This window comes from Paroedura picta, chromosome 1 (assembly GCF_049243985.1).
Source record: "Paroedura picta isolate Pp20150507F chromosome 1, Ppicta_v3.0, whole genome shotgun sequence".
NCBI lineage: Eukaryota > Metazoa > Chordata > Lepidosauria > Squamata > Gekkonidae > Paroedura > Paroedura picta.
This window is the reverse complement of record NC_135369.1, coordinates 194224189-194251215: the sequence shown is the minus strand read 5'-3', so window position 1 is coordinate 194251215 and position 27027 is coordinate 194224189. Positions and strand designations below refer to the sequence as shown.

The 27027-nt window shown below is 47.3% G+C and overlaps 1 protein-coding gene across 7 annotated transcripts in view; it reads left to right on the top strand.

Annotated features, from left to right (window-relative positions):
* WDPCP (WD repeat containing planar cell polarity effector) overlaps nt 1-27027 on the top strand; it is a 337650-nt gene that overhangs the window by 302318 nt on the left and 8305 nt on the right. For all 7 annotated transcript variants that reach the window (XM_077315493.1, XM_077315511.1, XM_077315482.1 and 4 more), the window contains 3 exons: nt 727-856; nt 21066-21133; nt 22519-22547. In XM_077315493.1, coding sequence (XP_077171608.1) covers nt 727-856; nt 21066-21133; nt 22519-22547 — 227 coding nt within the window. The remainder of the gene's footprint in view (nt 1-726; nt 857-21065; nt 21134-22518; nt 22548-27027) is intronic.

Here is a 27027-nt window from a genome sequence, read left to right as displayed (position 1 = left end):
AATATTCCCATTTCAGAGTTGTGCTCTCCATCCCTTCTTTCTTTTGTTGGGACCAAGAACTCTGAAGTCCTGCCTATAATTGGTCTTCTGCTCTCTGGCAATCTGCCCATAGAAATTTTAATGTAGAAAGTCTTATCCATATTTAGTGGCTACCAGTTCCAAATTATACACTCTTGTTCAGATTGCTGAATAGCCTAGAGCAGGGGTAGTCAAACTGCGGCCCTCCAGATGTCCATGGACTACAATTCCCACGAGCCCCTGCCAGCATTCTCTGGCAGGGGCTTGTGGGAATTGTAGTCCATGGACATCTGGAGGGCCACAGTTTGACTACCCCTGGCCTAGAGAAACTGAATACAGTGGGAAGCCATTTGGACGGACTCTAGTCCGAGGGTCTCCAGCTTTTTAAAGACTGCAGACATCTTTGTAATTCTGATGGCACCATGTGGTGGGCACAGGCCACAAAGAGACCACCATAAAATGGCTGCCACAGGAGGGCTAGCCACAAAATGGCTGCCTTCACTTATTTATTGATTTGATTTCTGCACCACCCTATCCAAGAGACCAACTCAGGAATCGTAGTCCATGGACATCTGGTGAGCGACAGTTTGGCCACCCCTTCTTTAATCCAATGTCATAATTATATGAAAGCAGTTTCCTTATCCTCAATGATTTCACTGTATGTATGACGATAATAAAACTCCATTCTTAATTTCTTTTTTCGACCAGAAATTCTAGGACACGAAGGCAGAGAGGATGCCTTAAGTGAAACTTTTGCAGACCTGACAGTACTACCGCGAAAGGAGCAGAAGTTCCCAGGCAGCCTCCCACCCTCCGGGGCAGATTCTGGTTGCTTCAGGTATGTGACGCAGAGCAGCTGGGCCGAGCAAGGTGGTGGAAGAGAGCAGCACAGTAGAAGCATCTGGATAAAAACGGAGCATTTCTCCCATCACTAACATCTAGCACAGTTCACAATCAGCAGGCTTTAACTTGGTGATGATTGTACCCAGAAGCTTCAAAAAGAAATATGGTCACTTAGGGATCTCTCTTGGAAGGGCGATTCCTGTTGGTGCAAGAAATACTGCAAACTGAAATGCAAACTGCAAACTGAATTCCGAGTGCATTTCCACATGTGCAAAATGTGGCTAGGCAGCCTCCGAATGTTGGCGGCACATCCAGCCCCCTCCACATGACGTCGCCAACATCCTGAGGCTATCCAATAGGCGGCTTGCAATGTCATCATTTTAAAATCGCAATGCGGTTTACAACACCCCAAAACGCCCGAGCCAGCAGTGAGCAACCAGGGGAAAAACCATGGGGGGGGGGGATCGTGCGACAGTCTCAGCAGCTTTGTCCCGCCCACCCTCGCTCCCGCCCTCCCCTCTCCATTTCCTGCTTTGAGTAATTTTCCTTTTTTAAAATAACACTGTCCATGTTGCAGCAGGACCGCAAACCTACATTTTCCAAGGTGAAAGAAAATCTTCTTTAAAGTGGCCACCTTCTTCTTGGGATCAGGCAGGCCAAATACAGCTCCTTTTCTGTTTTCTGGAGGTTGGAAATGAGCTGGGAAAGATCAGGGTGGGGGTGATCTAGCAGCTTCCCCCCCCCCCCCGATTATTCAGCCATGTGTGCTCCTTGGTTTTAAGCCTCCCATTAGCACTAAATGTCCTTTTGGACTTCAATTACCTGTTCAACCTTCTCACAAGTGGGACAGGCATTTTCTGGAGGTGGGAAATGAGCTTGTAAGGAGGGGGGAGGGTGGGTTATCTCCCGATCCTACAGGGGGTCTGAGCAGTTTGTTTTTAAGCCTATAATTAGCTTCAGTGGTCTTTTGGGGCTTCAGCTACCTGTCCAGCCTTCTCACAACTGGGGCAGGCAAAAAAAGTCCTGTTTCTGTTTTCTGGAGGTGGGAAATGAGCTGTAAAGAGGAGGCGGAATGGGTGATCTGATTACCTTCTGCTGAGCCTGCAGGGATCTGAACAGCTTGTTTTAAAGCCTACAGTCAGCACACAATGTCTTTTTAGGCTCCAGGAACAATGGGCAGCATCTCAGAAATCCACCCAAAAAGAAATAAAGGACAAAAAAAAAAATCCCCAAAGGGGGGGGGATGCTGTGGGCGTTTCTGCACCCAAGAAATGTAGCCAGAGAGCACCCAAAGGTAGGTGGCATATTCTGGCCCCTCCACATGACATCGCCTACCTCCAAAAGCTTGCCAGCAGCTGGCTCTCAATTTCCTCCATTTTAACGTGCAACTTCAGTAATCCCAAAAAGTGGATTCACCACCCTAAAATGCACAATCACCCAGCAAACAACCAGCCTGCAACCAGCGGAAAGGAGGTATTGAGGGTGAAACATGCTATGGCCAGCTCAACTTTGTCCTGCCCTCTCTCCTGCCCTCCCCCCTCCGTTTCCTACCCAGAAAGAGGCAGATCCCCCCCCAGAAAGCTTTCAAGTGTGAAGGGGACAAATAGCATGATTTGGGGGCTTTTTGCACGCCTTCAAAATCGCACAATGGTTGCCAATTGGAAACGCTATTGATTTGCCTTAACGCACGACGTCGTAGACAATCTGCCACACACTTGAAACCAATCTGCAAAAAGCGCTTCCTTGTAGCGCTTTCAGGGGAATCCCAAAAAGTGGATTCACCCTCCGGAAAGTGCTACACTCTTGCAACCAATCTGCAACACTAGCGAAAAAGACCTGTGCGTTAACATTGTTGCAGTTTCTTCAAAGTCCCTCCTCCTGAGCCTGTCCTCCAAACTTCCGGCGAAGCGATCGCCATGTTTTTTCTCCGAGCGAGCGGGGATAAACGCACCAGCGAGCCTCTTTCAGTTTAGAGGCTTCCCTGGCTTCAGTCCCGCCCCTTCAGTCACTAAGCACACACATTTTACACAGTCATTCAGCCGAAAATCGGGCCCGTGAGAGGGGGGGGGGAGGGGGGATTTTTTTTTTTCACTCGGAGGCAGTGTGGCCACGATCAAATGACAGCTCAAACAGAGGCTTCCCCAGCTTCAGTCCCTCCCCTTCAGTCACTAAGCACACTTCAGTCACTAAGCACACTACTAAGCAGTCACTTTATTTTTTACAGTCATTCAGCCGAAAATCGGGCTCGTGAGAGGGGGGGAGGGGGGGATTTTTTTTTTTCACTCGGAGGCAGCGTGTCAACGATCAAACGACAGCTCAAACACATTAGGCAGCTGGATGGGTCTCTCCGTTGCAACGAATCTACACAGATTCGTTACAATGGGTGTGTGTGTTTTTTTTTTAAAAACCTTTCTTAAAGGGAAAGGGGCTGTTTGGGAGCATGCTAACGGCTGCCCATTGGCTGCTTGACGGCCAGGGGCGGGATGACCTCGGCAATAGCGCTTCCTTTCTAGCGATTTCTGCCGAGACCGGAAGCCTGTGGGAAACGCTACAAAACGCAACTGGATTCCACTACAAAGGCAGGTATGCATGACGACGAATTCCACTATTTTAAATGGCGATTTTTCATTCAGTGACCAATTTGCAACAAAGATCCCGGTGCGTAAAGCCCCTTAATATCAGGCTGTTGCAGGTAGGTGGCATCTCACCATTTTGACCACTGTGTGGAAATCCCCTGTATCGTCCTGGCGCTTCTCCATAGCAACGGGGCAGTGTGAATTTTATTATAGCAATGTGGAAGTGCCTTTTTAAAAAAAAAATCAATTTGGGATTGGGGAGAGGAGAAAGTTTCAGTCCACGAGAGAACTGCTGTGTTTTGATTGGTGGCTTGCTGTGACTGGCAAGCCAAGGATCAGAGGGAGAAGTTTGCCTTGTTTTCCCTTACAACTTCGTCAGGAGGCAAAAAGCCTTGATGGGGCAGAGGAAAAACGTGGGAGGGGTCTCCCCGTGAGGAGGGCTGCAAACGCGAGATTTAACATCCCGGATTTGCAAGCAGGAAGCCACTCGCATTTTACCCCTCCGTGCGGAAATGCTCTTAGTATTCTAAGGCAATGCAGCACACTTAGCTTAAGCGTATTAACTTCGAGGAAAGTCTCCAAGTAAGTGTGTTTAGAAATGCTGCCCGAGATTTTTCTAAACACAGCTGAAGTAGCTTTCAGGAGTGATTTACAGCTAGAATAATCCCGGCTGCCATCTTTGCAAGTTTCTTTGAATGCAACGGGAGTTAATTCCAAGGATTAAGATCCGATCTCCCTTCAGTCTTGGAAAGTATTTTGGGCAACCTGAACCCCAATTCCAGCAGGCATTGTTAAGATCACTTGGCTTTCAGTTCTAGAGCCAGACATGCTGCTCTGCATCACGTTAATCGATTTCCTGTTCTCCGTTTTCTTGGCATTCAACTTTACATTTTGTTTTTTCACTCATTTTCTTAACTGCGGCCAACATACCAGGTCTTGGTGGGTCCCCACAAGTTGTTGGGCTTCCCAGACAGAGACTTTTTGCTCTCACGGAAGCCGCACAAGGCAGGCCCAAGGCTGAGAATACCCCTTGACCAAACTGACGAGTCAAGAAAGCTACCTTAAAGAAATCAATTTTTATTATAGACATTTAAACAAAAACCACATCAGAAAAACAAAACAGAAGGAAACCATTTGATTACACATATGGAAATAAACCATCATAATACATTCATGTTCCAACCATTAAACAAAGATACAAATGGCATAAAATTGTTGTTGTTGTTAGGTGCGAAATCGTGTCCAACCCATCGCAACCCAATGGACAATGATCCTCCAGGCCTTCCTGTCCTCTACCATTCCCCGGAGTCCATTTAAGCTTGCACCTACTGCTTCAGTGACTCCATCCAGCCACCTCATTCTCTGTCGTCCCCTTCTTCTTTTGCCCTCGATTGCTCCCAGCATTAGGCTCTTCTCCAGGGAGTCCTTCCTTCTCATGAGGTGGCCAAAGTATTTGAGTTTCATCTTCAGGATCTGGCCTTCTAAGGAGCAGTCAGGGCTGATCTCCTCTAGGACTGACCGGTTTATTCGCCTTGCAGTCCAAGAGAAGCGCAAGAGTTTTCTCCAGCACCAGTGTTCAAAAGCCTCAATTCCTTGACACTCGGCCTTCCTTATGGTCCAACTTTCGCAGCCAAGCATTGCAACTGGGAATACCATAGCCTTGACTAGACACACTTTCATTGCCAGGGTGATATCTCTGCTTTTTAGGATGCTGTCTAGATTTGCCATAGCTTTCCTCCCCAGCAGCAAGCATCTTTTAATTTCTTTGCTGCAGTCCTCATCTCCAGTGATCTTGGAGCCCAGGAAAATAAAATCTGTCACTATCTCCATTTCTTCCCCATCTATTTGCCAGGAATTGAGAGGGCCGGATGCCGTGATCTTTGTTTTCTTGACGTTGAGTTTCAAGCCAACGTTTGCACTCTCCTCCTTCACCCGCATCAAGAGGCTCTTTAGTTCCTCTTCACTTTCTGCCATTAGAGTGTTATCATGTTCATATCTGAGGTTGTTGATATTTCTCCCTGCAATCTTGATCCCAATTTGTGACTCCTCTAATCCCGCCTTTCTCATGATGTGCTCCGCATACAAGTTAAATAGGGAAGGCGACAGTATACAGCCTTGCCGAACTCCTTTCTCAATTTTGAACCAATCAGTGATTCCATGTTCGGTTCTCACTGTTGCTTCTTGACCTGCATATAGGTTTCTCAAGAGACAAATAAGATGCTCTGGTATTCCCATCTCTGTAAGAACTTGCCACAATTTGTTATGCTCCACACAATCAAAGGCTTTAGCATAGTCAATGGAGCAGAAGTAGATGTTCTTCTGGAACTCCCTAGCTTTCTCCATAATCCAGTGTATGTTGGCAATTTGATCTCTAGTTCCTCTACCTCTTCGAAATCCTGCCTGTACTTCTGGAAGTTCTCGGTCCACATATTGCTGGAGCATAGCTTGTAGGATTTTGAGCATAAATTTGCTAGCATGAGAAATGAGTGCAATGGTGCGGTACTTTGAACATTCATTGGCATTGCCCTTCTTTGGGATTGGAATGTAAACTGACCTTTTCCAATCCTGTGGCCATTGTTGAGTTTTCCAAATTTGCTGGCATATTGAGTGTAGCACTTTTACTGCATCGTCCTTTAAGATTTTGAATAGTTCAACTGGAATGCTTTCACCACCACTAGCTTTATTGTTGCTCAGACTTCCTAAGGCCCATTTGACTTCACATTCCAGGATATATTTGTCGGGGATATGATTTAGTTCATACCTGAGTGGCCTAGTGCTTTTCCCTACTTTCTTCAATTTAAACCTAAATTTTGTAACAAGAAGCTGATGATCTGAACCACAATCAGCTCCTGGTCTTGTTTTTAGTGACTGTATAGAACTTCTCCATCTTTGGCTGCAGAGCACATAGTCAATCTGATTTTTGTGTTGACCGTCGGGTGATGTCCATGTGTAGAGTCATCTCTTGGGTTGCTGGAAAAGAGTATTTGCTATGACCATTGTATTCTCTTGACAAAATTCTACCAGCCTGTGCCCTGCTTCATTTTGTACTCTAAGGCCAAACTTGCCTGTTATCCCGGTTATCTTTTGGCTTCCTACTTTAGCATTCCAATCCCCCATGATGATAAGCACATCATTATTTGGCGTTGCTTCTAGAAGGTGTTATAGGGCTTCATAGAACTGGTCAACTTCATCCTCTTCTGCTGCAGTGGTTGGGGCATAGACCTGGATCACTGTGATGTTGAACGGTTTGCCTTGGACAAATCAAAAACTGAGGTCATTCTGTCATGTCATAAAATATATAAGACAAAAACAGAAACTAAACCCAAAACAAAGGAATTGGGGGAGGGGGAGCTTTCATCCAAGTTGGCATTCTTTCTATATAAAATGGTTTAATCCAATTCTAAACAATATTATACACCTCATCTTAATCCAATAAAAATGAGCAACTATAAAAGGCCTCCATCTGATTAAAGAATATTCTTACATGAGTTATATTCCAGAAATTCTGTTAGATATGTTATAAAACCGTTCTAAATGATCATAAAGTCATCTTTCTTTTCTCTCCCTGAATTAATCTAGTTTTATTTGTGAGTTTCTCAAATGCTGCTATATTCCTTATTTTTGTATGGTTCCAACCCTCAGTAGCAACTCTACACAACTAGACAAACCACACGTGTTTCATGTAAACCGCCTTGAGCCTTCGGGGACGGCGGTATATAAAAACAATAAATAAATAAATAAATAAATAAATAAATAAATAAGATCCCAATTAATGCTGCCAACTCTAAAATAAGGCACATCCATCGTCCCTGGGTTCTATCGGTTCCCCCCTTCTCAAGTTGCGAAACACAAAAGGAAGTCTCCAGTCCTCCCTTGTGATTCTTTGGAGCCACAGAAGTACCATGAGCTCTGCCAATCCTAACACAAGTTTGAAAAGAGCTCCTTATAAAACTTCAGATTGACACAGAATGTAATTGACTCCTGCTAGAGGCCAAGTATTCATACTTATTATGCCTTGTAAGTGAGCATAATGTTCTAATTTCGAGGGAAATATTTATACATATTTGCACATTTCCCAGGTTTACTTTCTCCTTCTCTTCTACATTAATCCTTGCCTGCCTTACGGAAGAAGGATTCCAGGGTCAGGAGGCTCACCATTTTGAGTCGTATTCTGTAAATAAAATTATCATTCTCAGTTGGAGTCAGTAGTTGGAGTCACTCTCAAATACCTCTGGATAGGTATTAATTATCCATGAGACTTCCAAGATCACTTTACTTGCTCTGCTTCTGCTTCTGCTCCTGCAAAGGAGGGCCAAAGACAAAAGTGATTTTGCTAAGGTGCTCTGAAATACAATCCGTTCTTGGAAATTAAACCAATTAAAAACCTTAGGTAGGAGGTTCCTCCTTAAGGAATTATTTGAATATACTGATACCAATCAAAAAGGCATATGGAATTCAAAGATATTTAACTATCTGTAAAATAAAGCATGACTAGGGTGATGGGAGGAGTTGTGACAGACTCATCGCCTACTTGATTGGGCCCCTGCGAAGTCACCCGCCCCGGAGCACCAATCAGACTGGGGATGCCCCGCCCCTGACTACCTCCACCTCCCTGATTGGCCCTCGGTAAGGACATTTGCCTCCTCAGAGGACCAATCAGGTAGGGGATGCCCCATCCTGACTGCCTCCCCCTCTGCCATCCAACCACAAGAAGAGGCAGCAGTCTAAAGCTTGTTGTATTTTTAGTCCTACAGGCTTTTCTGCTAGTTGCAATATATTTACCAAAGAATAGCCATGTGCTACTATTAATTCCTCATGAGCCATTAGAATAATTTGCCCAAAGAGGTATGTATAAAATATACTACATCTTGGTATCAAAGAGAACTCTTACATTTTTTTCTGCTGTTAATAAATTTATTATTTTATCAGATTCCATCATTGTATGATAAATCAGGGAATGCTGTGAGGCTAAAAGAAATGTACAGCCTGTCATTGGCTCTATGTGGAAGACAGCGGGCATTCAAAAGTTTTATTTAAAAAAATAACTGCCCCAGGAAATGAAAATTACATGATTTTTTTCATAGCAACTGCAATAAACATTTCTTAGTGTGTGTTAATAAAATCCTTTCATGTTTAGATCATTGTCTGCCTTGGTTCTATCTCAGTGACATAATTGCCCAGTAAACTGAGCAATAAAAGATCCCACGTTGCGCCACGCTGGTCTTGCCGGCTCTACTAGTTGATTCCCCACAACTAAATTTAGACATGTGTCCTTACAGACACGCATTTGGCTTAACAGTATCACTTATCCCTCCTTCTTATTACAGCCCCTGTCACATGTATAACCTCTCAGGGACAATGTGGTCTAATGCAGCTGTCCCCAACTCCTGGTCGGGGACCGGGACTGGTCCGTAGATCAGTTGGTACTGGGCCATGGCTCCTCCTCATCCTCCTCCCTGGCTGCTGCCTCGTGGGCTGCCCTGCCACTCTGCTGCTGGCTCACCTTTGGTGCTTTCCGGCGGCCACCATGGCTGGGGCTCCCCCCCAGTGTGGCACTGTTGGCAGCATCCCCCAAATGGCCAGCAAGAAGTCAGGGGCGCCCGCGGAAAAGCAAGTGGCTCAGGCAGTGGTGGCGATGTCCCTCGGCAAAAGACTACCCCCCCCCGGTGCCTGGTTATAAAAATGTTGGGGACCACTGGTCTAGTGGTTAAGGCTGTTGTGTAGAGAGTAAGGGAAGGCTTTTGGACTCTCTTGGGTAGTGAAACTCCCCCCCCCCAAAAAAAAAATTAGGAGAACCAGGTTTGATTCTTTTCCTCATGAAACTTGCTAGATGGCCTTGGGCCAGTCACAGTTCTCTCAGAACTCTCTCAGCCCCACCTGCCTCACAAGGTGCCTGTTGTGGGGAGGGAAAAGGGAAGGGTAAGTCACTTTGAGACTCCTGAAGGCAGAAAGCTGGGTATAAAAACCTCCTCTTTTTCTTGTCCACATCAAAAAGGAAACAAGAATATCTCAAAGCTAATTCAAAGCCCTGTGCATATATTATTTGTGGCTATGTAGTGTTATGTGTTTTGTGACAGAGTAAGAAGGCCCTGACCTGGGTTAACCAGGCTAGCCCGACCTCATCAAATCTCAGAAGCTAAGCAGGGTTAGTGCTTGGACCACCAGGGAAGTCCAGGGTTGTTATGCAAAGGCAGGCAATGGCAAACCACTGTGAGGTTTCAGCCAATTGCCTTCCACAAGAAAACTCCATTTGCAAAAAAATCTCTTTATTGAAAGGAACAAAGACGCTAGTTGCCTGGAAGCTTTGCTAAGACTGAACTTCTGTAGTCCATTGCTCTGCATTAACCTCCAAGCCCCCCCTGCCCCCGTCACCGGTCCATTTGAGTGCAAAGATTCTAGGATGCCGTCCTTCAGTTAGCCAGAGAGACACAACCACCATAGTAGGAAAGCAGCACCAGGCAACAGGACAGAACCAGAAATTCCCCACTAGCCAACTAAGCCCCTCCCCTCCTGCCATCATTCACACCTAGGCATCTAAAGGTAATCAGCTATAGGGACAGAGAACAGAGCAAAGCAGCAAAAGAACCAATGGCAAAATCAGGCGTGGTTTTGATGTCCACCTCTGCCCTGACCGGGAGGGCTAGCCTGATCTCATCTGAACTTGGAAGCTAAGTAAGGTCGGCCTCAGTGCTTGGATGGAAGACCACCAAGGAAACCCAGGGTTGCTATGCAGAGGCAGGCAATGAACGTCTCTGAACCTCTAGCCTTGAAAACCCCATGAAGTCAGCTGTGACATGACATCACTTTCTACCACTAGACTCAGGTCAGTTCCCCAATCAGCAACAAAGCTGGGTGACTTTGGGACAGTCTACTAATTATTAAGAGACTCTTGTGGCGCAGAGTGGTAAGGCAGCAGACATGCCGTCTGAAAGCTCTGCCCATGAGGCTGGGAGTTCGATCCCAGCAGCCGGCTCAAGGTTGACTCAGCCTTCCATCCTTCTGAGGTCGGTAAAATGAGTCCCCATCTTGCAGGGTGGTAAACGGTAATGACTGGGGAAGGCACTGGCAAACCACCCCGTATTGAGTCTGCCATGAAAACGCTAGAGGGTGTCACCCCAAGGGTCAGACATGACTCGGTGCTTGCACAGGGGATACCTTTACCTTTTTATGGCCTAGTGCAATAAAGTTTGACATAATAAAAGAATAAAAACAGCATAACCCTTTAAAACCCACACACATTAAAAGATGGCTATTCATTAGAGTTAACTTCCCATCCCCCCCCCCTGCTGTCCAGCCGCAGTCAGGAGCTCTTTCATTAGGAGCGAGGGTCCTGAACTCACTAGTTCTAGGGGATCCCCTGATGGTAACTCTGGGACCTCAGCCCAGCCTCAACCATACACCTGGCGGAAGAGCTCCCTCTTGCAGGCCCTGCAGAAAGCTGATAACTCTGGCAGGGCCCTTAGCTCTTCCGGGAACTCATTCTACCAGCCTGGGGCCAGGGGCAGGCGAATGTCCCAGAGGCCCGGGGCAACCAACAGATTCATACCCACAGAGTGAAGTGCCCTGTGCATAGCCATACAAGCGGTCCCGCAGATACACAGGGCCCAAACTAAACCTCAAACTTGATCCAGAAACAGACTGGTAATCAGTGGAGATGATGTTTTGTGCTAGCTGTAATTTCTGGATCAGAGCTAAGGGTAGGCCCATGTAGAGCGAGTTCTAACCTTGAAGTGACCGTTGCATGGATCACTGTGGCCAGATGATCAGAGGACAGGTAGGGAGCTCGTAGCCATGCTTGGCGCAGATGAAAAAAAACGCTGTTCAGGTAATTTTTGTGACCTGAGCCTCCATGCAAAGGGAGGCATCGAAGATCAGCCCCAAACTGGCAGTTGCTGCAGGTGTCAATTGCACCCCATCCAAGCATGGGAGGTCCCACCGTCCTGGTCCCACCATCGTATCCCCAGCCACAGGACCTCCGTCTTGGAGGAGCTGAGTTTTATGCGGCTCAGCCTGAGCCATCCAGCCACTGCTTCCAAACCACTGACAAATGTTTTGGGGTGGGGGAAGTCTGGCCAGCTATCTGTCAGGAGGTAGAGCTGGGTGTCATCCCAGCCCATCCCAGCCTATTGGTGACATCCCAGCCCATAACTCTGGACCAGCTGGGCTAGAGGGCTCATATAGATGTGGGGGAGAGAACTGCCCCCTGCAGAATTCCACAAAGGAGCCCCACAGGGTCCGGTAACTCATCCCCCACAGCGACCCTCTGTGGCTGGTTCCGGAGAAAGGAGACGAACCAGTGTAGCACAGTCCCACTAATTCCGGCTCCAGCTAGGTGGTGGGCCAAAAGCTTGTAGTCGAGCTGATGGCCCACAGGTTTGTCGTAAAAACTGGGAATAAATACCAGAGAGCAAAGGTGTGAAAGAGAAGGTGTACCATAAAAATAAGACATGTCAAAATATTCTAATCAAACGGACTTTGATTCACCGAAGGTTGAACAAACCAGTTTTCCTGAATACCAGGAAACATCCTAAGTGCTGGTTGTGTTAAAGTTGTATCCATTTCCTTGTCTTAAATGTCGTTTTTTCAACAAAAAAGAAATCCTGCTTTTAGTGGTCTGAATCCTGGAAGGAATGTGATAAATGAATGATGGCAGCACCTAACGAAACAATTGGATTCAAGTCCAGCAGCAACTTAGAGCCTAACAAAATTATCAGGGCATGGATTTCTGAGCGGTAGATCTTCCTTCGTCAGATACGAGCAGGGAGATCCCTGGGCCCTTATATCCCAGCCCAAAGGTGGGATGAATGTTGCAGAGAAAAGAGTGAGGATGCAGAGATGCAATGCAAAATATAATCAGCTTGAACAAAGGTACAGAACAGACCATGCATCTCATATTCACGAGGGGAACCAGTCACAGACCAATTAGTCTGTTAAGTACTGTGAGTACATGATGTGCAAGACACAGGGAAAACAGAGAGATTGGATGGAACAAGGTAACAGACAATGGTGCTCAACCTTGGACCAGATAGGCCTCCCTCACCCCGACCCAGAATTCATGTTCTATAACTTTTTCTAGAACTGTTTTTAGAATGGTTTTAAGCGTGGTTTTAAATTGTATGGAAGAGTATATGTTGTTCACTGCCCTGAGTCTGCTGTGACACAGAGGATGGTCTGTAAAATTAAATTTAAAAATCTAGTGAGAGTTCCACTGTCACAGGGAATGTGGAAAACACCCGCTCTGTGGAGGGCAGGACCAGCCTGGGAAGGCAGGCACTGTGGCGGCAGAGCTTCCCAGGCTGGTCCCACCCTCTGCAGAACGGGGCAGGCCAGGGAAGCTCTGGTTGCAGCAGTAGAACTTCTCCAGCCTGCTCCGTTCTGCGGCCAGCTTCAGGGGTTGGCGTCTCGCCCCACAGCTTTCGTGCAGGTCGCCTAGCAGCCTCAGACAGCTTTAGGGGCATTGTATGAAAACACCACCCTAAGGGTAAGAAGTAATCTCCGGGGCCCCTACGAAAGTTGCCATGGGTGTAAAACAGGGCTCTATCCTTCCACTGTTCAAGTATTCCATCAATGACGTTGGGTCCCATTTGAGAAATCCAGACTTCCACCTGCCAAAAATAGCTGATCATTACATCCCCCTTTTGTTCTACGTGGATGATGCGGTCCTACTTTTTAGCACCCCCAAGTGCCTCAAAAGAGCATTGGAATCATTAACACGTGATAGTCAGGTAAACCAATTGAAGACCAATTATAATAAATAAAAAATGATGGCCTTTGCAAACAGATGCAAAATTTATTCTTGGCATCTGAATTTGGTGAATATAGAGCTGGTTCTCCAGTTTAAATACCATGGAGTGATTTTGCAGGCCTCTGGTACAATGAACTCTCACATCAAGTAAAGGTAAAGGTAAAGGTATCCCCTGTGCAAGCACCGAGTCATGTCTGACCCTTGGGGTGACGCCCTCTAGCGTTTTCATGGCAGACTCAATACGGGGTGGTTTGCCAGGGCCTTCCCCAGTCATTACCGTTTACCCCCCAGCAAGCTCGGTAATCATTTTACCGACCTTGGAAGGATGGAAGGCTGAGTCAACCTTGAGCCGGCTGCTGGGATTGAACTCCCAGCCTTATGGGCAAAGCTTTCAGACAGCTGCCTTACCACTCTGCGCCACAAGAGGCTCTTTTCTCACATCAAGTATATCCCCTTAAATGCTAATAAGATGGCAGGAGCAAGAGGAAAAGAATCGTTGGAACAAGGTGGCTGCAGCCACAAAAACACACACATCAAAATCCCTACAGCCCACTGATTACAATAAAAAAGACAAGATTATTAGGGAGAAACCACAGTCCACATTTTTAAGAGCTGGTTTATAATACAATAATAATAACTTTAATTTTATAGCCTGCCCTTCTTGTTTGTTTGTTTGTTTGTTTGTTTGTTTGTTTGATTTCTAGCCCGCTGCTCTCGGAGACCAGGGCAGAGTCTGCACTTACTTTTTTTATTCCATTGTCAATCCTGTTGAATTCAGATCGCTTTGAACTCGAGTCTTCCTCTTTCCCCCCTCCCCATTGAAACAGGAAAGTCTTCTGCACGTGGTTAGGGAGGCTCAGAAGAGGGGGGGGCAAATGGAGACTCTTTCTTTGTTTTCTTGAAGGGGGGGGAGAGGATCCAAGAAGTCAGAGGAGGGAGGAAAAAATCCTTTCTTTTCTTGAATGGGGGGAGGGGGATGAAGAAGGCACACACAAAAATCCAAGGCCGACAGAAGTTGAGAGAAATTAGGGGCTTCTCCTTTAAGGCAGGCTTGTCACATGTAGCCAATCACGGGTCCTCTACCACGGAGGAGAGCCCAGATTCAAAACAATGCGATTTTCTGAATATATTCAGGATTATAAGCACTCCAAGATAAAGCACAATAAAGGTAGGGTGACTCCGGATCAATCCTTCTTGCTGCAGAAGGAAAATTAAAATCGCCCCAAATGCAAACGGAAATCGCATTCTGTGTAGAGAGCAGGGACTGAATTGATCTGGGGTTGGAATAAAAGCCCCGTGCAGTTTACACCCAGCTTGCATCAGGTTACACAAAAAATCAATACAATACAATAAAAATCTCATAAAATCCCAGTATCAACATCTTGGCTTCTGGGTGTCTCAGGATGGGTAACCATGCATATACTAGCCATAAACTTTTATTGATAAATAGTTATTAAATGTTTTAAATTAAAAATTATTAATTAAATTATATTATTAAACTGCCCTCATTAAACCTTATGAGAGAGAACTCCATTTCTGCTGGGTGTTTTGTGGATGTCTGTTTTGTGAGCAGGGAGGCCAGCGTTTTCTCGCTGTGAATTTCCTGGCCTCCCATTTTGCAGGGACCATCGACTGTATCTAATGTGATCATTCGCTTGCAGATGGGTACAGTTACCGTGGAGGCAACACTTTGGATTGCAGCCATAACCTCCTGGCTGAAGCTGACTGCCTCACCCAAGGGATTAGTTAGATGAGTTTTGAGAGATAAGTATGTAACTCCTTGGGTGACGATGTTGGGAAGTAAACTGGATTACTTCAGTTTGTCTGAACAATTTTTACTATCTATGGATTAACAGCAAGCTAAGGGTTTTGCCAAACAAAGAATCTTACACATTAGCAAGGCATCTGATTGGTAGAAATAACCGAAATCAGGTTGTTCCAATGCCCTTTAACAAGAATTTAGAGGAACCTGATTACTGAAGAGCTTTTACTCTCATAGGAAGGATACCCCACCCTCCAATGTCGATTGTTCCAGGGGAGGAAGTTTATGTATAGGCAGAATTGGAACTCTTGATACTGGGGAACATTTTTTTGTAATGTTACCAGTTTAAATCCCTGGCCTGAGGAATGTATGCCTAGCCTTGATCAGGGTCAGGGCTTTTTTGGTCCTGGCTCTCACCTGGGGGAATGAGCTCCAGGGAGAGCCGAGGGCCCTGGCGGAACTTGCCCAGTTCCACAGGGCCTGCAAGATGGAGCTCTTCTACCAGGTGTTCAGTTGAGGCCAGGGTGAGTAAGATCTAGGGTCCTCCCTGAACTGGCCAGGTCATCAGGCTACCCCGCAGGTCTCCCCTTAAGGCAACTTTAGAATCCTGTAGAGCAGTGATTCTCAACCTTTGGTTCCCGACCCCAAGTGGGGTCGCCTGGCCCCTTCCGCGGGGTCACCAGGTTGGTGGCCACAGTGGCGGCAGGGGGCGCTGGTAGCAGGTGGCGGTGGGCGGCGCGGTAATGGGGGGCGCTGGTAGCAGGTGGCGGTGGGCGGCGGGTGGTGGTGGCGGGTGGTGGCCAGCAGCGGCAGCCAGTGGCGGCAGAGCCATGGCACTGGCTGCCTCCAAGCTGCCTCGATTGTTCTGCGCCTGCACAGTCGCCCCCATGTGCCTACGCATGCTGCCCCCGCACATGTGCATGCTGAGAAGTGCTGCTGTCGAGCCAAGCAGGGAGTTTAGTCACCGCCCAGGGGGTGGGGTGGGGGGGTTAATTGGGTTTTTACTATTGTTTTAGGGGCATTTTACTGTGGGGGATTGTGGTGACCTGCCACGAGCCGCTGTGTGGGAGTGGCAGCAGATAAGTTGAATTGTGAATGAATGAATGAACGGACGGACGGACGGACGGACGAATGACTTTCTTATAGATCCTATGCGTTCAGAAAGACCTGGGAAAGATAGAATGTTTCATCTAGTTAGAATGCTAAATCTCAAAATCACATTTAAAGAGGCCACGCTTGGCTGCCTGGCAATGAACCTTCCGAAAGAATGGCTAAAGCACATCCTGCCCGTAGCTTGGTAATAACATGCTATATATATTTCAGTGAACGGGCCTTTACCAACTTATGTAATATTTGATTCATGCTGTATCTCATATTCTGTATGATCTTTCCATAATTGGTCTTGAACCGTAAGAGAATAAATTCTGATTCTTTTGGCACATAGACTTCTGGAAGCCCCAAATTCTTTGGGAATAACGCTGTTCCCTCCCTGTGAAGGAATGTGGCCATGCATCTCAAAGTCACACCTGAACGGCGGCCTGGGAAAACTTGAAGGGCCCCAAAGCTTTCCAGCGGAACAATCTTAAAAGGTCCATGCCACTGGAGACTCCCCTTTACTCTCTGGGGCACAATCGGCACGCCTCCGTGTGTATTTAACCCAAACGGCTGTTGGTTCTCCAGGGACATTTTTCTTTCTCTCTTTGAACAAAGGACGGGGGGGGGGGGGAGTTTTCAGCATTCCTCTTAATGGGCGGGGAGCGTGGCACTTGGCAAGCACCGGACTCAAAGATTTTGTAGCACAGTGTTACGAGCGATCCTGAGCCAAAACTAACTGCCACCCTGACAGGGCAGCCTAACAGTTGATCCTACATCGATCCAGCCTGGGCTGTCCCAGACCAGTTTTGTTTACTTGTCTCTTAGTCTTTTAATGCATATTTGACTTAGTACTGAGCAGGAAACATGTGTCACACATGGGGTTGCCAGGCCTCCGACAGGAGACGGGGTTTAGGGTTGCCAGATCCAGGTTGGGGAATTCTAGGAAATTCGTGAAGGACCCTGGGGAGGGAGGGAGCCTTGAGTGGGGTACAAGGCCCCAAAGCCCCCTCTCCAAAGCATCTGCTTCCTCCAAGGGAACTTATCTCTGTAGTCTGGAGATGAGCTGGAATTCTGGTGGGATTCCCCCAAGTTCTGCCTGGAAGTTGGCAGCCAGGCTGATTTCTGCATCTTCGATTGGAAGAAATGTACTTGGCATGCTTTTGTGGCACAGAGCTCTTAGGTAGCTTTATACGTGTCAGATAAAAGGGAGCTAAGTTGCTTGTATCCCCTTCTGAGCTTTCTGTATTTGTTGGCTTTAATAAAAAGGCTGGGAGCTGCGTCTTCTATCTAAGCCTTTGGGATACGTACGAAATCCTCCCCAAGCACTGGCCAATTCTACTGAAGTGTCCAAAGAGGCTGGACAGTTTTAAGCTCACTTAAAAACATAAACATGGAAGGGTTACAGCAATTTGGCAGCCAAAAAAGCAATTTACAGGTCACCATGGAATCCGCAGTTATGTGTAGGAAAGCTGATCAGGAGACTACGGGAAAGATAATGGGGGTGCTGGAGAGCAAAAGAATCTCTCCGTTTTGAAACACACCTAATCTGGTCTCCAATGAATTTCCTTAGTTACTTTGCCTGAGCCAATAAAGCTTAGGGGGATGAGGCGGATCTATTATTGTCGCTTTAGCATGGCTTGGGGAAAGCCAAAGAAGTGCAGGAGTGCTACGGATTCGCAGTTACTTGCCTAACCCTCATCCAGTTTGGTTTAGTATATTTGTTTCGGCCATTGACCAGAGCGTAACTACAGAATAACAACCAGCCATAGAGCAGAACGCATGGTCTAAACTCTAAAAAGACTCCAACACCAGGAAATGGGAGAGGTGCCTAAAACTGTATTCTTGTTGGGCAAAAGGGGTCCCACATTATTTGCATTATCAAAGACTAATGTGATGTGACGCCTCAGTATATAAAGGCCCCCCATTCCCTAGGCTCATGTTTTACATGTCCAAGATGAAAGAAAGGTATTGATTGCGTGATAGATCCGAAATTTCAAGACTATGTTCCTTTGCTCAACATGATCCCAAGGCAACTGAGATAACAATCAAAACCAATTCTTGCTGTACCTCATGCATAAACTTTTCCAACATAACAACTGATAAACTAAACGCTGAATACAATAGGAGCTACTGCATGTGGCTATAAATAAACATAAATATGAATACTAAAGTAATCATAGAATCATAGAGTTGGAAGGGGCCACACAGGCCATCTAGTCCAACCCCCTGCTCAACACAGGATCAGCCCTAAGCATCCTAAAGCATCCAAGAAAAGTGTGTATCCAACCTTTGCTTGAAGACTGCCAGTGAGGGGGAGCTCACCACCTCCTCAGGCAGCCTATTCCACTGCTGAATGACTCTGACTGTGAAAATCTTTTTCCTGATATCTAGCCTATATCGTTGTACTTGTAGTTTAAACCCATTACTGCGCGTCCTTTCCTCTGCAGCCAACAGAAACAGCATCCTGCCCTCCTCCAAGTGACAACCTTTCAAATACTTAAAGAGGGCTATCATGTCCCCTCTCAACCTCCTTTTCTCCAGGCTGAACATTCCCAAGTCCCTCAACCCAGTGGTCCCCAACCCCCGGGCCGTGGCCCGGTGCCGGGCTGCGAAGGCCTTGGCGCTGGGCCGCGGCTCCCTCTTCCCGCCCCCCGCCCCACAGTGAGAAGCTCACCAGGCTGCGAGCAAATCGGCCGCCGAAGCAGCCGATCAGCTTGTGGCCCGGCAAGCTTCTTGCTTTGCGAGGGGGCGGGAAGAGAAGCTTGCCGGGCCGCAAGCTAATCGGCCGCTTCGGCGGCCAATTTCCTTGTGGCCTGGGGGAGTGGGGAGAGGGAGCCGCGGCCGCCAGCATGCCAGCGGCGTAAACGCGCACACGCAGACTTGCCGCGCGTGCGCGTTTGCGTCCGTCGGGGGTGCAAACACGCACGAACAGCAAGTCCGTGCATGCGCGTTTGCGCCGGAGCTGCCATGCTCGTGCGGGGCCCCAGGTCGCCCTCTCCCCGCACCCCGGCGCAGCAGTCCGCAGCCTGACAAAGGTTGCGGACCACTACCTCAACCTATCTTCATAGGGCTTGGTCCCTTGGCCCCAGATCATCCTCGTTGCTCTCCTCTGTAATTTGCATCATGGATTTGTTGCTTAAAGCAGTGGTCCCCAACCTTTCTGAGGCCCGTGGGCGGGCCGCGCCCGCGCATCGGGCCGCGCCCGCGCATCGGGCCGCGCCCGCATGGGCGCAGCCGGCCCTGATTCCCTCTCCCCGCCCTCCCGCAGTAAGAAGCTTCCCGGGCCGCAAGCTTGCGGCCTGGGAAGTTTTTTACTGCGGGGGGGGGGGCGGGAGAGGGAGCCGCGGCCCGGCGCCATGGCCTTCGCGGCCCAGCACCGGGCTGCGGCCCGCAGGTTGGGGACCACTGGCTTAAAGTATCAAAATGTGGAACTCATGTGGAACTATTTAACAAAACAGATGTTTTGGCTGGTTCATCACCTGGTTCATCAAAATGCATTTATCCTTTCTTTTTGAAAAAGCATCTAAATTTATCTTTGGCTATAAAGAACCTAAAACAGGAACAATCCAACACGACACGGACTTGGGTTCCCCAAAGGGCTACAAACAATCCAGCCGTATTCATACTGAGGAAGGCTTGCAGCTGAAGCATCTCTATTGTTAATGTTTCATAGTTCAAGCAGTTACAACCTTTACGGTGCCATCCGAAGCAGGTAAACCTCCCTAAGCCCATTGACTTCAATGGCCTGCTTATGATTGATTGGGCCGTGACTGGATTTGAAAACATTTGTGTTGCTTTCTGATCATTTCTCCTGGTTCAGGCAGACTCCACTTTTCGCAGGAGTCATTCAGACTCAGGTGCAATCTGGGGAGAGGTGCAAGTCATCAATGGCTGAGCAGCCTTGAGGGCTGCCAACCCTGATCCTGCAATGCCTCCAGCTCCGAGGCAGAGGTTGGCCGGAGAGGGACTGCCAGCCCCTCCTGTGCCTCCCTTTAGGCCCTCCTTCTCTGGCATTCTGTAGCGCCCCCTGGGGGCGAGTCTGGTGGCTGCTGGGCCTCTGGTTTGACTTCTGGACCCAGGCTGCAGGACTGAGGGTGGGGCACACTGACTTCAGCCTGAGAGTCTTTGTCTGCACCTGATGGAACCTCCACCTCATCTGGCAGTTCTTCCTGCAGCATCCGAGAGCTCAGGCCATTTTCCTCCATCTCTTCCTCATCCAAGAAGGCATTGGCAGGCCAGCCCACTGCATCATTACTCTGGTGTTGGTTGCGTTGCGTGCATACGAAGCCAGGTGGGCTGTAAGCCTTGAAATGGATCCCTGGTCCTTCGTTTCCTTTCTTAGCCTGTAACTCTTGGGGCACCAGGTCCCTCCCTGAGGAGACAACTTCAGAGAATGATAGAAACCACCACCAATAAGGCAAACCAATAAGGACAAAGTGGGATGAAGCACCAGGGGATGGTGGTGGAATCTGTGATCAGGGTTCTCCAGTGTTTCTAAAGGAGGAATTCCAGCGGTGACATCCTGCACTCCCATTCTGGACCAGAACCATGGCCCAGAGAGAGAAGAGATGTAACCCTGTACCTCCTCCAAGGATTTTCGCCTGCCAAAACTTCCCCTCTCCAGTTGCTATTAGACTTGGCAGGGAGAGATTCGATTTTCCTTTCCCTCCTCGTCTTGAGCGAGTCACATCCCAAAAGCGGGGTGGGTTTGAAGAAATATCAGTGCCCAGGGGGCAAAGGTTAATTGCTTTCTCTCACCGCAGCCATAACCTGAATTCAAGAAACCTGCAGTTGCAATTCTCATTTTAAAATGCTGGGAAGCTCCAGTCTCATATCTCCCAGAATCTGACCCGGCTTGGCCCTCAGAATGCACAGGTCCCGTTTTGTGTGCCTGCTCCATGATGCAGTTGATTTCTTTTTTCCTAGCTATAAGGGGACTCAGATCAGTGAATAAAAGCATAAACAATATTCTGTTCTGGATATTGGGTGACTGTTCTTGAGGTAATGCTCTGTTCCCTTTCTGTAGGGAGATGGATAACAAGAAGTGTGAAGGCCTAATGAATTTACGCAAGCCCACATCTTGGTGTCCCACAGGTAAGTGCAACAGAAGGGTTTGGATATTTGGTGAACCGACATACCTGGAAAGAAGTGAGCTCAGGCTATTCAATGTGTTCAGTCTTAAGCAGGCCTGTGCCGAATCTGCGCGTCTGTTTCACAAGTGTGGCTGGGAATATCATGCACTTCCAGTAGCAGATGGTCAGTCATAACCGGCATGTGGCAGGAACTAAAATTCTTCTGATACTCGCTTGAGTCTGCTTCCTCCAAGGCAGAAGATGGTGGAAGAAGGCCAAGAGAGCTGCCATGCCTGCTCAGCCTTCGGAAACAGGAGAGGTTCCCCAGGTTCTTTCTCCACTAACATGAAAGCAGTGATTGAGTTGGGAAACAGGGGAAAGCACTGAGAAGGTGGTTTCGGGCAAGGCATTTAGATAGCTGCTGCTGCCCTAAACCCCCGTTGAAGCAGGGTAAGGAGGATTTCATGGTGTGACCTGATGTATCAGAACATCTGAACCACAATTGAGGGGTGAGTTGATCAAGGTTAACAGAGTTATGCTTGGGGAAAGAGAAGGTAGAAAGATACATTCCCCCCCTTTCTCACAATACAAGAACATTCATTGAAATTAATAACCAGCAAGCTTAGAAGAGATCAAAGGAAGTACTTCTTCACCCAAAGTGCCATTCACACCTGGGAAGTAGAGGTAGCTCCAAGCATAGACAGCTTGAGGGGACTGGGTAAATTTATGGAGCAGAGGTCGATCAGTGGCTATTAGCCACAAAATACAGATGGAACATTCCTCCTGGGGCAGTGATGCTCTGCATTCTTGGTGTATGGGAGGGCTTCTGGCCCCTCTGGTGGATCTCTTGATCGTACCTGAGTTTTGGGCACTGTGGAGTGGGTGGCCATTGGCATCTCTTACATTCTTATGTCTCCAGTCTGAACCCAGCTGAACCCTGGAGATCCCCCAGAATTACAGTGGATCTCCAAACTCCAGAGAAAATGGCTGTTTTGGAAGATGGACTTTCTGGCCTTATACCCCACTGCGGATCTTTCTTTCCTCAAATCCTCCCTTCCTCAGGTTCCACTCCCTAATCTCCAGAAATTTCCCAACACAGAGATAGCAAGTCTAATGGGGAGAGTGGTAAGGCCCTCCTCTGCAAAGCTGTTCGCCTGTCTCAAAATGGCTTCCCAATTTGCCCTATTGGACAGACCTGCTGGTTCTGGCAGTTTCTTGTTGAAGGATTCTCAGAAACGTCCCAGTAAAATGAAAATAAACCCAAAGTTTCCATGTCTGTAAAAAAAAAAATTAAAAAACTTAAAAAAAATTAATGCAATAAATGTTGAATGAAGAAACTGAAAAATGAATGGCCTCATTGTTTTCTTAGAACGCTGCTTAGAATAATGCTTCTTCTCTTGTTTGTAGATTCTTCGGAGGAAGCATACGATGGACAGGTAAAGGGTTCCCTGTTTTATTCTGAGTAGAACCATGAAAAACAGAAAGTGGCTCGTAGAGCACTTTGCAGGACCAGGACATCAGACCTGAAAGGCTCTGCTGAGTTTGGAAGGCCACCACTTCTGCCCCGAGCAGCATGCCCAGTGGGGAAACTGAACAAATCAAGACGGTGATATCCAAGAGGGTGGATACTTTGGATTCCGGGATATATTCAATCCAAAAGCTATAGCAGAGTACCTCTGAGCCATGTGCAAAGTGCACGCACACAAGAGCATGTGACGGTGCCTGATACTTGGTCCGTCAAAATCAGAATTGGCTACTCCAACTAGCAGTGGCTCACCCTGGTCTCAGCAGAGAAAGGTTACTTCCTGGTCCTTTGAACTAGAGATGCCAGGTATTGAACCTGCCACTTTCTGCATGCCATGGGGTCCTTCCTCCTCCTTCCATCCCTCTGGAATTAGACTTTCTCCCAGCCTTCTCCCAGCCTTCCAATCAGAGTTCAGACCCAGGAATGTTCACTTGAGAAATGCCACGCTGGCAAGACCAGGGTCACCGGCTAGAAATGGACTTAGGTGAAGCGTGTTGGGCCCCTGTTAGATCCATGGGCTCATGGAAGGAAGCCAGGACTGCTGGGCATGCAGACTGCTCTCTTATTGTGACCTCAGCATGAGCACAAGTTGCAATAAGCAGTAGCCCCACAGAAAACCCCAACATATATACACTTGGCAGGCAATAGAGCAGGGGTAGTCAAACTGCGGCCCTCCAGATGTCCATGGACTACAATTCCTAGGAGCCCCTGCCAGCATTCGCTGGCAGGGGCTCCTGGGAATTGTAGTCCATGGACATCTGGAGGGCCGCAGTTTGACTACCCCTGCAACAGAGCTTCCCGCCAGTACGTGCAACGGGTTAGATTGGATTATATTGATTTAATCTGATTGGCTCCAGCAGGCAGGATCCTCGCTGCACATTGGTCAGTTACGCATCAGCCTGCATCCTGCCTCGTGCCTCAAGCTGCGTCCTCTGCAGAGCCATCTACCCAGCAGCCCCCACTACACAGCTTGTGCTTCTCTGGCTTGTTTAAACGTTACTCTTATTGCTCTCAGATTAGCTCCCGATCCCTTCCTCAATGAGAACAGCAGACAGTGCTTGAGTAACAAGGCAGTGGAGGAACCAGAAGAGAAAGGCTTTTCCTTCCTTGCCATAATCCTATTGACGAAGCCTGTGCTTTGGCTAAGGGGTCGTTTCTGCAAACCCTACAGAAGTTAGCCTTTCCGGGCGGCTCCACATTCTTTGTGCAACAATTGTACGCGTAACAGTCGCACCAGCATTAACAAGGGTTTTTCCACTACCTTTCTCATTAAGACTGAACAGGCCCTCGGGGCCTGTAACAGAGGACCATATATTTTTTAATTTGTTCTAAAGCTTTGCTCTCTCTCGCGCACACAGAGATAAAATGACAGAGTAGCAAATAATGTGAGCCCCACAAATCAAAGTTTCAATGCTGCCCTATTCAGCTTGTGGTCTGATCTAAAATATTATGATGTGATGTACTGCAGGGACAAAGAAAGATATGCCAGTGCTTGAAGAAGGGAGAGATGCCGTCCCATTGCTTTTCAAGTGAAACTGAACTCTCTTTAATGGTAGAAGAGAGCAAGAGTTCAGTCGCTCCTTGAAGACTAACAATATTTATGGCAGGGGAGGGACTTCCTTGAATCACACAGCTTGCTGTGACTCATGAAAGCTCCTACCTGGCCACAAATTGTGTCAGTCTTCAAGAAGCTATTGGTGTCTTGTTTGATAGTACTGCTGCAGAGAGACTGGCATGGCTACCTACCCCTCTTCTTCTGTTGGATGAAACCCAACCTGGAATGGAGCAAGGCCACAAGAGTGGCAGTGGAAAACTCCATCAAGCTGCAGCCCACTCGTGGCAATGTGGTAGGATGTTCAAGACGAAATGTTCAGAGGGGGTTTGCCAGTGTCTGCCTCTGCAAAGCAACCTGGGTCTTCTTCAGTGGTCTACCATCCAAGCATGAACCACGTTCAAACCTGCTTAGCTTCTGAGATTTGACAAGATTGAGCTAGCCTGGACCATCCAAATCAGGGCTGGGTCTCACTAGAATTGTAAAAAGTCATTGACAAAATGTTTCACGCTTGTGTCTCATCTGGGCAAGGCCATTTGGAAGGTGGCCCAGAAGAGCTGAGGGCATTTGTGTTGGAATACGCAACATTAACTGTGTATAAATGCAGAAAGAGGGGAGGGGTTTATTCGAGCTGGGAGAGGATAAAAAACAAAGTGTGGACTTGACCCTAAAGTGCATTGAAAAATGCAATGCTATATGGGTACACATGATAAGATTCATGGATTTGAAAATATGGAGGTTGATAATGTCAAATATCTAGGTATTTGGTTTAGCAAAATTCAAGATAAAAACGCAAAATTAAATTGTGAACCAATTACTATGGAGATTAAAAATCATATACAAAACTGGCAAAAATTAAAGTTATCATTATTAGGGCACAAAAATTTAATTAAAATGAAAATATTACCTATGTTGAATTTTATGTAGCCTCAGTCTGTCTATTCTTGCCCATGCCAAAGCTGTTTCCCAGAAGAGACAGGCACTACAGAGACTTTGGGGATTTTGAAAGCCAGTGTCATGTAGCGATTAGAGTGCCACATTTGGACCTTGAAGAACTGGCACTGATTCTGCACTTACTTTTTCCGCTGTGGATCCTGCTGATTTCAGATCGATTTGAACCCAGGTGTTTCTCCTTCTCCCCCCCCCCCATTGAAACAGAAAGCGTTCTGCACTTGATTGGGGAAGCTCAGATGGGAGAGGGGAAGGGGTGGGGAGCGGTGGTCACAAAGCCTTTCCTAGTGAAGTCCAGCTGGCATTAGTGCTTTATTTCTTCTCTTTTGACTCCTGAGCCAGCATCAGTCTCTCAAATGAGGCAAATTTCTGCTGAGAAGTGTGGGCTTCTGGAGCGCAGTCACTTTAAAACAGGGAGGGAAGCCTTACAACTGGGAACCAGTAAGTCTTTGAAGTTACACCCTGTCCAATCAGGGAAGACTGCTTTGCCATGAGGCAAAATTAATTTGCAGAAAGGAGAAATCTACACTTATACTGGTTGCGTTTTTTCAAATATCGAGGCTTATATCCACTCCTACCATGGGGAAATGGTAGAGTCACTGCAGATCAATCATGCATGTTGCAGAGGGAAAATTTAAAGCGCCCAAAATCGAAACGGAAATCGAATTCATTGTAGACGGGAGGGAATTATTTGGACTGGGAGTGGATAAAAAGCACCGAGCAGACTCAACACAGGTTCAAATCCTCCCTTGGGCCATGGAAGCATGCTGGCTGACTTTGGGCCAGTCACACAGTCTCTGCCTAACCCATCTCAGGGGAGGGTGGTATACAAATGTAATAATTAATTAATGAGGATAAAACAGAGGAGTAGGGAATGGTGTAAGCCACTTCAGGTCCTCACTGAGGAGAAAGGTGGGAAATAAGCAAAAGAACCCTTCCGTTGTTGGAGGGAAGAAAGCGCCCTCTCTCCCCAAGTACTTGCCTCCACAGTGCTGACCAGCCCATCTCCCTCAACAGCTCTGTCGAGGCTAAAGGAGATGCAAATAACTTCCCCAAATTGGCATGGAAATTGGGAAGGCCAAGGTGAATAAACCCCTTGCCCCGCCCTGACAGTGAGGAAAGGCATAGCAGTTACACAATAAGCACACGTAGAAACTTGTTTGAAAGTATGCCAGGCCAAATATTTGGCCACGTTCTTTTTATTATTATTATTATTATTATTATTATTATTATTATTATTATTATTATTATTATTATTATTATTATTATTATTATTATTTATTCATAGCAACTTTGCTCATTGTGCTGACTGGTAATCCACCGGAATGATTTCAAAGTGTGAAAATCTAATTCAGGCAATCGTTTATGCAGCAGACGAATGATAATCATAATATTTAAGTACCATCAACTCACAACCTACTTTGGGTAACTGAAAGGAACAGAGGTGGTTTGCCCTTGCTGGCTCAATGTAGCAGCCCTGGGCTTCCTGGGTGGCCTCCCATCCCAGTGGCAAGGCTGACCCTGCTTAGCATCAGGTTTCTTCAGCTGACCAGAAAACAGAGTCTCTGACTTGGTGCAAAAGATGCATTTATTCTAAAGCAAGAAAGTGAACCCGACAAGTACTTTGTCAGAACTGCGGTACAATAGAACAGGCACAGCTTATAACCACTTCCCCTGCACCCCCCCCTGCGAGAACCCGAGAAACACAGGAGTTCTTCAAAGGGAATCGACCCGGCAGATAGCAGGGTGCTCAAGGCCCTGGCGCTGCATTCTGGAGACAGGGAAGATGGATTGGGTGGGGGGTGAACAGGAGAAGGGAAGGAAACTGCGTGCAATAAACTCTCTGCATCTGCACATCAAACTATCTACACGTCAAACAGAATTAAAA